The following is a 12,157-nucleotide window of genomic DNA, read 5'->3' on the forward strand; positions in this document are numbered from 1 at the left end:
GTAACTCCTCCCAGTCTCTCTCTATACCTGATGTAACTCCTCCCAGTCTCTCTCTCTATACCTGCTGTAACTCCTCCCAGTCTCTCTCTCTATACCTGCTGTAACTCCTCCCAGTCTCTCTCTATACCTGCTGTAAATCCTCCCAGTCTCTCTATACCTGCTGTAACTCCTCCCAGTCTCTCTCTCTATACCTGCTGTAACTCCTCCCAGTCTCTCTCTCTATACCTGCTGTAACTCCTCCTAGTCTCTCTCTATACCTGCTGTAACTCCTCCCAGTCTCTCTCTATACCTGCTGTAACTCCTCCCAGTCTCTCTCTCTATACCTGCTGTAACTCCTCCCAGTCTCTCTCTCTATACCTGCTGTAACTCCTCCCAGTCTCTCTCTCTATACCTGCTGTAACTCCTCCCAGTCTCTCTCTATACCTGCTGTAACTCCTCCCAGTCTCTCTCTCTACCTGATGTAACTCCTCCCAGTCTCTCTCTCTATACCTGCTGTAACTCCTCCCAGTCTCTCTCTCTATACCTGCTATAACTCCTCCCAGTCTCTCTCTATACCTGCTGTAACTCCTCCCAGTCTCTCTCTATACCTGCTGTAACTCCTCCCAGTCTCTCTCTATATACCTGCTGTAACTCCTCCCAGTCTCTCTCTCTATACCTGCTGTAACTCCTCCCAGTCTCTCTCTATACCTGCTGGTAACTCCTCCCAGTCTCTCTCTCTATACCTGCTGTAACTCCTCCCAGTCTCTCTCTATATACCTGCTGTAACTCCTCCCAGTCTCTCTCTCTATACCTGCTGTAACACCTCCCAGTCTCTCTCTATACCTGCTGTAACTCCTCCCAGTCTCTCTCTATACCTGATGTAACTCCTCCCAGTCTCTCTCTCTATACCTGCTGTAACTCCTCCCAGTCTCTCTCTCTATACCTGCTGTAACTCCTCCCAGTCTCTCTCTCTATACCTGCTGTAACTCCTCCCAGTCTCTCGCTATACCTGCTGTAACTCCTCCCAGTCTCTCTCTATACCTGCTGTAACTCCTCCCAGTCTCTCTCTATACCTGCTGTAAATCCTCCCAGTCTCTCCATATAACTGCTATAACTCCTCCCAGTCTCTCTCTATACCTGCTGTAACTCCTCCCAGTCTCTCTCTATACCTGCTGTAAACTCCTCCCAGTCTCTCTCTATACCTGCTGTAACTCCTCCCAGTCTCTCTCTATACCTGCTGTAACTCCTCCCAGTCTCTCTCTATACCTGCTGTAACTCCTCCCAGTCTCTCTCTATACCTGCTGTAACTCCTCCCAGTCTCTCGCTATACCTGCTGTAACTCCTCCCAGTCTCTCTCTATACCTGATGTAACTCCTCCCAGTCCTCTCTCTATACCTGCTGTAACTCCTCCCAGTCTCTCTCTATACCTGATGTAACTCCTCCCAGTCTCTCTCTATACCTGCTGTAACTCCTCCCAGTCTATCTCTATACCTGCTGTAACTCCTCCCAGTCTCTCTCTATACCTGATGTAACTCCTCCCAGTCTCTCTCTCTATACCTGCTGTAACTCCTCCCAGTCTCTCTCTATACCTGATGTAACTCCTCCCAGTCTCTCTCTATACCTGCTGTAACTCCTCCCAGTCTCTCTCTCTATAACCTGCTGTAACTCCTCCCAGTCTCTCTCTATACCTGCTGTAACTCCTCCCAGTCTCTCTCTATACCTGATGTAACTCCTCCCAGTCTCTCTCTCTATACCTGCTGTAACTCCTCCCAGTCTCTCTCTATACCTGCTGTAACTCCTCCCAGTCTCTCTCTATACCTGCTGTAACTCCTCCCAGTCTCTCTCTATACCTGATGTAACTCCTCCCAGTCTCTCTCTATACCTGCTGTAACTCCTCCCAGTCTCTCTCTATACCTGCTGTAACTCCTCCCAGTCTCTCTCTCTATACCTGCTGTAACTCCTCCCAGTCTCTCGCTATACCTGCTGTAACTCCTCCCAGTCTCTCTCTCTATACCTGCTGTAACTCCTCCCAGTCTCTCTCTCTATAACTGCTGTAACTCCTCCCAGTCTCTCTCTCTATAACTGCTGTAACTCCTCCCAGTCTCTCTCTATACCTGCTGTAACTCCTCCCAGTCTCTCTCTATACCTGCTGTAACTCCTCCCAGTCTCTCTCTCTATACCTGCTGTAACTCCTCCCAGTCTCTCTCTATAACTGCTGTAACTCCTCCCAGTCTCTCTCTATACCTGCTGTAACTCCTCCCAGTCTCTCTCTATACCTGCTGTAACTCCTCCCAGTCTCTCTATACCTGCTGTAACTCCTCCCAGTCTCTCTATACCTGATGTAACTCCTCCCAGCCTCTCTCTATACCTGCTGTAACTCCTCCCAGTCTCTCTCTATACCTGATGTAACTCCTCCCAGTCTCTCTCTATACCTGATGTAACTCCTCCCAGTCTCTCTCTATACCTGCTGTAACTCCTCCCAGTCTCTCTATACCTGATGTAACTCCTCCCAGTCTCTCTCTATACCTGATGTAACTCCTCCCAGTCTCTCTATACCTGATGTAACTCCTCCCAGTCTCTCTCTATACCTGATGTAACTCCTCCCAGTCTCTCTATACCTGCTGTAACTCCTCCCAGTCTCTCTATACCTGATGTAACTCCTCCCAGTCTCTCTCTATACCTGCTGTAACTCCTCCCAGTCTCTCTCTATACCTGCTGTAACTCCTCCCAGTCTCTCTCTATACCTGATGTAACTCCTCCCAGTCTCTCTATACCTGCTGTAACTCCTCCCAGTCTCTCTATACCTGATGTAACTCCTCCCAGTCTCTCTCTATACCTGCTGTAACTCCTCCCAGTCTCTCTATACCTGCTGTAACTCCTCCCAGTCTCTCTATACCTGCTGTAACTCCTCCCAGTCTCTCTCTATACCTGCTGTAACTCCTCCCAGTCTCTCTATACCTGCTGTAACTCCTCCCAGTCTCTCTCTATACCTGCTGTAACTCCTCCCAGTCTCTCTATACCTGCTGTAACTCCTCCCAGTCTCTCTCTACCTGCTGTAACTCCTCCCAGTCTCTCTCTATACCTGCTGTAACTCCTCCCAGTCTCTCTCTATACCTGCTGTAACTCCTCCCAGTCTCTCTCTCTATACCTGCTGTAACTCCTCCCAGTCTCTCTCTATACCTGCTGTAACTCCTCCCAGTCTCTCTCTATACCTGCTGTAACTCCTCCCAGTCTCTCTATATACCTGCTCTAACAACCAGCACAAAAATATAAATATTCCTAAGTCCAGTAGCATTTATTTTCACGAGAATGTTGTTCTTATAAAAGTGCCTAAACCCATCTCTTAAACCTATCTGGTCAAATCGGAAAAGAAACACAAACCAAGGGAACACTATCACCCCACACAGACAGACAGACAGACACACACACACACACACACACACACACACACACACACACACACACACACACACACACACACACACACACACACACACACACACACACACACACACACACACACACACACACACACACACGCACATACTGGCACATACACGCACACATAAACATACCATCAACAGCTCAGAGTGGCCCTATCTCCACTTCATAAAAACTTGATGCAGTGGGCTCTTAAAGCCAGACATAGGGAGACCATTTTCACCCCCAGCCAGCCAGCCTTGGCACCAGCATGTGTGTGTGTGTGTGTGTGTGAGTGTGTGTGTGTGTGTGTGTGTGTGTGTGTGTGTGTGTGTGTGTGTGTGTGTGTGTGTGTGTGTGTGTGTGTGTGTGTGTGTGTGTGTGTGTGTGTGTGTGTTAGTGTGTGTGTGTGTGTGTGTGTGTGTGTGTGTGTGTGTGTGTGTGTGTGTGTGTGTGTGTGTGTGTGTGTGTGTGTGTGTGTGTGTGTGTTGTGTGTGTGCGTGTATGTGTGTGTGTGCCAAGCTCCTGTTCAATTCCCCCAGGAGAAAACAGCACCCTGCACAAAAGCCACTTTGCGAAAAAGTAAAATCCTATTAAATATTTCAGCAAAGCCTCCATAAATACAAGCTGTCCAAAGTCACACATTTCCTCCTCTCTCCTCCCTTCCCCTATCTCTGCTCCTCTCCACTCTTCACATTTACCCAGCATCTAAGGTGAATGAAATATGGGTACAAAAACAATTACTTTTCAAAATATAGCCAGTAGACTCACCTCTCTCACACGTGGTGGCCCAGAACCCAGTCCCGGTGCAGTCGCAGATAAAGCGGTTCCACCCTTCCTTACAGACTCCGTTGTTCTTACAGTGATTACTGTCACACTGTTTCCCTGTCACTTTACTACAGGTGGGCCTGATGCCTGTGGTGTTCTGAGACTCGGAGATGGCCCTTATGTTTTTGGAGCGTCCGTCGATGAAGAGGTCCCTGATGCAGCCCACATAGCCGTAGTTCAACATGGCCGTCCACAGTTCGGTAGGTAACACCAGGCCTACCCGGTTGTCAGGGAGACCACCCAGGTAGAGGTCTCCCTCCAGGTCTAAGATCTCATTCTCTCCGCTGGCTGTGAAGGGGGTCCTCCGACTGTCGACTGAGATGATGCCTGGAAAGAGGAGAGATGAGAATAAGTGGGTTAATTAAAGGGGCGGGGAATATGGCCAATATACCACGGCTAAGGGCTGTTCTTATGCGTGATGCCTAAACCCAAGTAGTGCCTGGATACAGCCCTTAGCCATGTTATCCTGGCCATATACCACAAACCCCGAGGTGCCTTAGTGCTGCTATAAACTGGTTACCAATGTAATTAAAAATACATGTTTTGTCATACCCGTGGTATACAGTCTGATATACCACGTGTAATGGCGTTGGCCTGGCGTTGGCCTGGGGGTAGGTTTATGACAGTCATAAATACCTCTTTCCCCCTTTTTCCTCTCTCTACCCTACTGATGTGACATTTGCAAAACTCTTGGTTAGCATAGAGATTCTGGGAACATCAGAAGGTGGGGGAAAATGAACTATATTCTGGTAATCCGACCAATTGAACATATGCGGTGGTACTTAATGAATATGATGTCAGTTCGGTTGTCATCTGAGACATTCTCATCAATGATGAGATTACATAAACTTTACAGTGGAAAGTCTACACATCAGAGTTATCAATGATAAGATGACATAAACGGGTCTTCCAAATGGACAATAACCCCGAGCATACTTAAGCAAAATGGCTTAAGGACAACAAAGTCAAGGTATTGGAGTGGCCATCATAAAGCCCTTACCTCAAACCTATAGAACATTTGTGGGCAGAATTGAAAAAGCGTGTGTGAGCAAGAAGGCCTACAAACCTGACTCAGTTACATCAGCTCTGTCAGGGGGAATGGGCCAAAAATCACTCAACTTATTGTGGGAAGCTTGTGGAAGGCTACCCGAAATATTTGACCCAAATTAAACCATTTAAAAGCAATGCTTTTAAGTGTATGTAAACTTCTGACCCACTGGGAATGTGATGAAAGAAATAAAAGCTGAAATAAATCATTCACTCTACTATTATTCTGACATTTCACATTCTTAAAATAAAGTGGTGATCCTAACTGACCTAAGACAGGGAATTTTTACCAGGATTAAATGTCAGGAATTGTGAAAAATGTATTTGGCTAAGGTTTACATAAACTTCCGACTTCAACTGTATGTTTCACATACCAATAGAGCCCCTTGAATTATATTTAATTGAGATTGAGAGAGAGAGAGAACAGAGTGAGAGAGACAGGGAGAGAGAGAGCAAAGACTGTGAGAGGGATAAAGAGAGATCAAGGCAACAACATCCAAACCTCTTTACTCTACTATAATTTTCCTCTCTACACCTCTGTGTTCTGTTCTGATTGTCCAACCTTTACAAGGTCAGAGGACACACAGGATAAGCACACTGTGGAGGAAATAGCAAATCAGCAAATTGAATCGAAAAAGGTTTTGCTTCATCACCCTCATGATTAATGTCTTACCACTTCTTCCTCCTCCCACCCCTCCTCTTCCTCCCTCCTCACCTGATCGTCCGTCCCTCTGAATGTCCACGTGGTGCCAGGCTCCGTCGTTGACCTTACTCTGTGTGGCTTTGACCTTGATGGTTCCCGAGCCCATGTCCAGCAGCAGGTACAGCCCTCCATCTAGCAGCTCCACAGCAAAGAAGTCCACCTTGTAGTTCTTCTTCCCTGCCGCGTCGCGACGGTCCTGGGCCTGGAAATGAAGAACCCTCTTTAGGTGCTGACAGATAATAAACTGTACAAATCAATGACCAACCTTTCAGCTAAATAGCTTTTATCAGGGGGAATATCTCACCCACAGCAGACTTAAACTTCAGTGCATTCATCCAAGGCAGGTTAATCAACCACATAACACAACCATTGCAAGTGAAACCTTCAAAATAGCTGCAACATGCAGAACTGGTACTAGTATCATAAAACAATGGGAGTTTGAGTGACAGAAAGACAAGTACAACAGGTAAGCTGTGTTGTTTGTATACCTTGCCATGGGTGAAGAGGATGAGTCCGTTGGGTTCGGAGGTCCTGAAATCGAAGGAGATGGAACCGACCCTCTTGGTATTCCACTTGGGCAGGCTGAGGTAGGAATCAGGGCTCTCAAAGTTGATTGGGTCCAGGGTGGGTACGTTTTCACACTTAAACACCACTTCACCCTGGAGCTTCATCTTGGGGTCTACGATGCGAGCCAGACGGGATAGCTCCAGACGGATGTCATTATTCTTATAGACCACCTGGAGGAGAGAGTGAGAGAGAGAGTGAGAGAGAGAGAGAGAGAGAAAGAGAGAGAGAGAGATAGAGAGAGAGAGAGAGAGAGAGAGAGAGAGAGAGAGAGAGAGAGAGGAGAGAGAGAGAGTGAGAGAGAGAGTGAGAGAGAGAGTGAGAGAGAGAGAGTGAGAGAGAGAGTGAGAGAGAGAGAGAGAGAGAGAGAGAGAGAGAGAGTGAGAGAGAGAGTGAGAGAGAGAGTGAGAGAGAGAGAGAGCGAGAGAGAGAGAGAGAGAGAGAGAGAGAGAAGAGAGAGAGAGAGAGAGAGAGAGAGAGAGAGAGAGAGAGAGGCGGCTAGAAGTTAATAAGGCAAATGAGAGCGTAGGAGATGAAAAAGAGGAGAGAACAAAAGCAACACCACGCCGACACCTTGAAGAGAGGAGTGAGAGGAACGGTCATTGTTCCACACGATAATGTTTAAATACGCTTTGAGACTATAGTTTATTTTCTAATTCAGTATCTGGAAAATCATCTTGGTTTTTCTATAATATGTCGATCATGTTTGGAAGGCTTGAGAAAAACATATGAATCCAATATCCCTTTGAATTGTAATCTGTCCATCTGCAGGAAGATCACATGCTGACATACTGTATGATTCAACACCTGCCTAAAGCACAGGAGGCTGGTGGAACTTTAATTGGGGAGGACGGGCTAGTGCTAGTGGCTGGAGCGGAATTAATGGAATGGTATCAAATACATCAAACACATGTTTTCCATGTTTCCATTCCATTTGCTCTTTTCTGGCCATTATTGTGAGCCGTTCTGCCTTCAGCAGCCTCCACTGGACTACACTGGGGTAGTAAAATCTATGGATTACTAGGACAGTCATGGAGAGTACTGGTGCTATGAGAAAACTGCATTCAAAATGGAACCTTATTCAATACATACTGCATGAATTGTATTCCCTACATAGTGCACAACTTTTACTCCCTACATAGTGTACAAATATGATTCCCTACAAAGTGCACAACTTTTATTCCCAACATACTGTCACGACTTCCGCCGAAGTCAGTTCCTCTCCTTGTTCGAGCGACATTCGGCGGTCGACGTCACGGATCTTCTACCCATTGCCTATCCACCTTTCATTTTCCATTTGTTTTGTCTTGTCTTGTTTTCCCACACACCTGGTTTACATTTTCCTCATTACATGTCGTGTATTTAACCCTTTGTTCACCCCATGTCTGTGTGTGAAATTGTTTGTTGCAAGTGCTTGTGTACATTTTGTACCCATATTTTGTGTATTTGATAATTAATCTGCTCCAGTTATTACACAGTTCTGCTCTCCTGCGTCTGACTTCCCTGGCACCAGTTGTGCACCCCTTACACATACTGCATGACTTCTATTCCCTACATAGTGCACAACTTTTATTCACAACATAGTGCACAACTTTAATTCCCTACAATACAAGTGACAGATGAGAGAGTAATCACAGAGAGACACAGAGATAGAGAGAGAGAATAACTACAGAGAGACACAGAGAGAGAGAGATAATAACTACAGAGACACAGAGAGAGAGAGATAATAACTACAGAGACACAGTGAGAGAGAATAACTACAGAGACACAAAGAGAGAGAGAGATAATAACTACAGAGAGACACAGAGAGAGAGAGATAATAACTACAGAGACACACAGAGTGAGAGAGATAATAACTACAGAGAGACACACAGAGAGAGAGAGAGAGAGAGAGATAATAACTACAGAGAGACACAGAGAGAGAGAGAGACAGAATAACTACAGAGAGACACAGAGAGAGAGAGATAATAACTACAGAGACACAGAGAGAGAGAGAGAGAGAGAGAGAGATAATAACTACAGAGACACAGAGAGAGAGACAGAATAACTACAGAGACACAGAGAGAGAGAGAGAGAGATAATAACTACAGAGACACAGAGAGAGAGACAGAATAACTACAGAGACACAGAGAGAGAGAGAGAGAGAGACAGAGGGAAGAGGAGAGGATTCGTGTCCATGTACTGTATACCAGGTGTGTCACTAAGGCTAAATGTTTGTGTAATACTCAACATCTGTACACACGCCTAAACACCAGTCTACCTACTGTAGGCACCTTGAACTGAACCCAATTCTCTATCTTACTGATATGGTAGCATACTATCACACCTTTCTGAATGAGACACTACCCTCTGTATTCCTTATACACTACCTGTACACTTCAATAATGCAAGGTGACTGACGCTGGACCAAAGTCTGAAGAGATTGATGATGAGAACCTGAATGGCAGGGGAGTCTTTCCATGTCATTTCAGCAAGCCTTGAGACCCAAGCATTTGGCTACACCTGCAATAACATCTAAACACGTGTATGTAACCAATACATTTGATTTGTTTTGACCATCACAGATTGTTCTGGAATTGGTTCTGTAGTTAGAAACAGGTAAAAAATAAAGACAGGTAAAAGAAAAACATTATTTTGTTGAAATGTTATTTTTCTCTCTGAGAAATTAATTGATTGCACCAAGATTGGCCATTTTAATTTATAGGATTCAAATAATATTAAAATAAATATTGTGGACTAAATCTGATTTGGACCAAACGTCTTCCTACCAATGAGTAAGAAATGACAAATACAACCAAATGGGTAAAATCCACACACAGCTTGAATTGTGAGGATGACCACACAATTTACTTTCCTAATGTGACAAATATATTGGTTTTCTTCCCAAAGGTGCAAAGGAAATGTTCATTAACACAAGAGACCATCCCAATGGGTAAAATACTGTGGTTTAATAGCAGGAACAGGGGCATCTAGTGGTCAAAACTTGCACTTCCACACTACTTTAAAAAAAAAAGTCACTTAAGAACAAATTCTTATTTACAATGACGGCCTACTCCAGCCAACACTGGGACAATTGTGTGCCGCCCTATGGGACTCTCAATCAATGCCAGATGTGATGCAGCCTGGATTTGAACCAGGGACTGCAGTGACACCTCTCACACTGAGATGCAGTGCTTTAGACAGTTGTGCCACTTTTGAGTCTACAACTTATGGTGACTAGTGCAAGCAACTTCAATGACACATTTCTCTGTACAAAAAACACCAGATTCAAAGAGAATACATTACATAGTATGGAGAAGCAATACTCCAAGCCACAGCTTCATACTACTTGTCAAATGTAGAGTACTGATACTGCATACTGGTTGTGGGGTGGGATTGGTATGGGGTGTGGGGGGGTCTGTGTTCCGTGGGTGGCTTTTGATATTTTGGGGATGATGGGGGGTATGCATCATGTCTTACTCATTGGTGGGAATATGTTTATTCAAATCGGATGTTGGGTACTATATTTATTGAATATTACCTGAATCCTATAAATGAACATGGCAAATTTGGGTGCAATTTATTAGCTTAATTTGTCATAGATCAAATTATATTTCAACAACAAGTTTCAGGACCGCTAATGGTAACTACGGAAATATTTCAGAACATTCTGAGATGATGGGGTGTCAAATCCTCTTTCTTGTACTTTTTGAGGTAGAACGAACCAGGGCTGTTTCTCTTGAGATGAACCAGACCAGACTTATTTAGTATCACCTTGCCTTCTATCTATTCCTCCCTCCCTCCCACCTTGTCTGACAGTGAGAAGAGGCCCGTCATGGGCCCAGGGGCCTGTACACCATCATCTCTTTCCCTCATTATTCAAGGACACACTAATACACCACAATCAATCGTTCTGTATAATAATAACTACAGATTATGAATGGGACGGCCGCTCCATCCTGCTCTGTTGATCATTAACCAATCATTAACCCAATGGTGATCATTAATACACTGCCTTTCCTACGTTGCGTCCCAAATATCACCCTATGCTCTATATAGTGCGTTAATTTTTCCAAGAGCCCTATGGACTCTGGTCAAAAGTAGTGCACTATGAAATGAATAGAGTGCCATTTGGAATGCAGGCCTTGCATCCCTCATCTTCCACTTTGTTACGGTCAGAGGTTTATTATGCTATCCAACGGCCATCCCTGACGTCTCTTAGCCAAGCTGGGGCCATTTATAATGCAAGCACAGGCTTCTCTTCCTCCGCCATATCTCCTCCTCCATCTGTCCTTCTCCTCCTCCTCCTCCATTTCTCCTTGTCCTCCTCCATCTCTCCTCCTCCATTCCTCCTCCTCCTCTTCCTCCTCCATTCCTCCTCCTCCATTCCTCCTCCTCCTCTTCCTCCTCCATTCCTCCTCCTCATCCATTCCTCCTCCATTCCTCCTCCTCCTCCATTCCTCCTCCTCATCCATTCCTCCTCCATTCCTCCTCCTCCTCCATTCCTCCTCCTCATCCATTCCTCCTCCATTCCTCCTCCTCCTCCATTCCTCCTCCTCCTCCTCCATTCCTCTTCCTCCTCCATTCCTCCTCCTTCTCCATCTCTCCTCCTCCATTCCTCCTCCTCCTCTTCCTCCTCCATTCCTCCTCCTCCTCCTCCATCTCCTCCTCCTCCTCCACCCTGAGATGGCATATTGATCGGTGCTGGGAGCACACGCAGACTAATCTAGTTTAGATCAATGCTCTCTTTCCTCTCTAACCCCATCCACAGTGGCTCTCTTTCCCCTCTAACCCCATCCACAGTGCCACTCTTTCCCCTCTAACCCCATCCACAGTGGCTCTCTTTCCTCTCTAACCCCATCCACAGCGCCTCTCTTTCCCCTCTAACCCCATCCACAGTGGCTCTCTTTCCTCTCCAACCCCATCCACAGTGCCTCTCTTTCCCCTCTAACCCCATCCACAGTGGCTCTCTTTCCTCTCCAACCCCATCCACAGTGCCTCTCTTTCCCCTCTAACCCCATCCACAGTGCCTCTCTTTTCCCCTCTAACCTCTCCATCCCTCCCTCTACACCTGTCTCCCTCCATCTTTCCCTCTATGCCTGTCTCCCTCCATATCTCCCTCTATGCCTGTCTCCCTCCATCTCTCCCTCTATGCCTGTCTCCCTCCATATCTCCCTCTATGCCTGTCTCCCTCCATCCCTCCCTCTATACCTGTCTCCCTCCATCCCTCCCTCTATGCCTGTCTCCGTCCATCCCTACCTCTATGCCTGTCTCCCTCCATCCCTCCCTCTACACCTGTCTCGCTCCATCCCTCCCTCTATGCCTGTCTCCCTCCATCTCTCCCTCTATGCCTGTCTCCCTCCATCTCTCCCTCTATGCCTGTCTCCCTCATCTCTCCCTCTACGCCTGTCTCCCTCCATCTCTCCCTCTATGCCTGTCTCCCTCCATCCCTACCTCTATGCCTGTCTCCCTCCATCCCTCCCTCTACACCTGTCTCCCTCCATCCCTCCCTCTATGCCTGTCTCCCTCCATCTCTCCCTCTATGCCTGTCTCCCTCCATCTCTCCCTCTATGCCTGTCTCCCTCCATCCCTGCCTGCCAACTGTAATGTAGCTGGAGGACTCAATAGTCTCTCCCC

General features: G+C 46.4%; 1 protein-coding gene across 1 annotated transcript in view; it reads right to left on the reverse strand.

Moving 5' to 3' along the window:
* Nucleotides 1-12,157, reverse strand: part of LOC109882474 (neurexin-3b-like) — a 584,958-nt gene that overhangs the window by 424,480 nt on the left and 148,321 nt on the right. Inside the window, exons 7-9 of the mRNA XM_031800486.1 lie at nt 6,466-6,714; nt 5,990-6,179; nt 4,171-4,554 (exon numbers count right to left, since the gene is read on the reverse strand). Of these exons, the coding sequence (XP_031656346.1) occupies nt 4,171-4,554; nt 5,990-6,179; nt 6,466-6,714 (823 nt within the window). The remainder of the gene's footprint in view (nt 1-4,170; nt 4,555-5,989; nt 6,180-6,465; nt 6,715-12,157) is intronic.

This window comes from Oncorhynchus kisutch, linkage group LG21, assembly GCF_002021735.2.
Source record: "Oncorhynchus kisutch isolate 150728-3 linkage group LG21, Okis_V2, whole genome shotgun sequence".
NCBI lineage: Eukaryota > Metazoa > Chordata > Actinopteri > Salmoniformes > Salmonidae > Oncorhynchus > Oncorhynchus kisutch.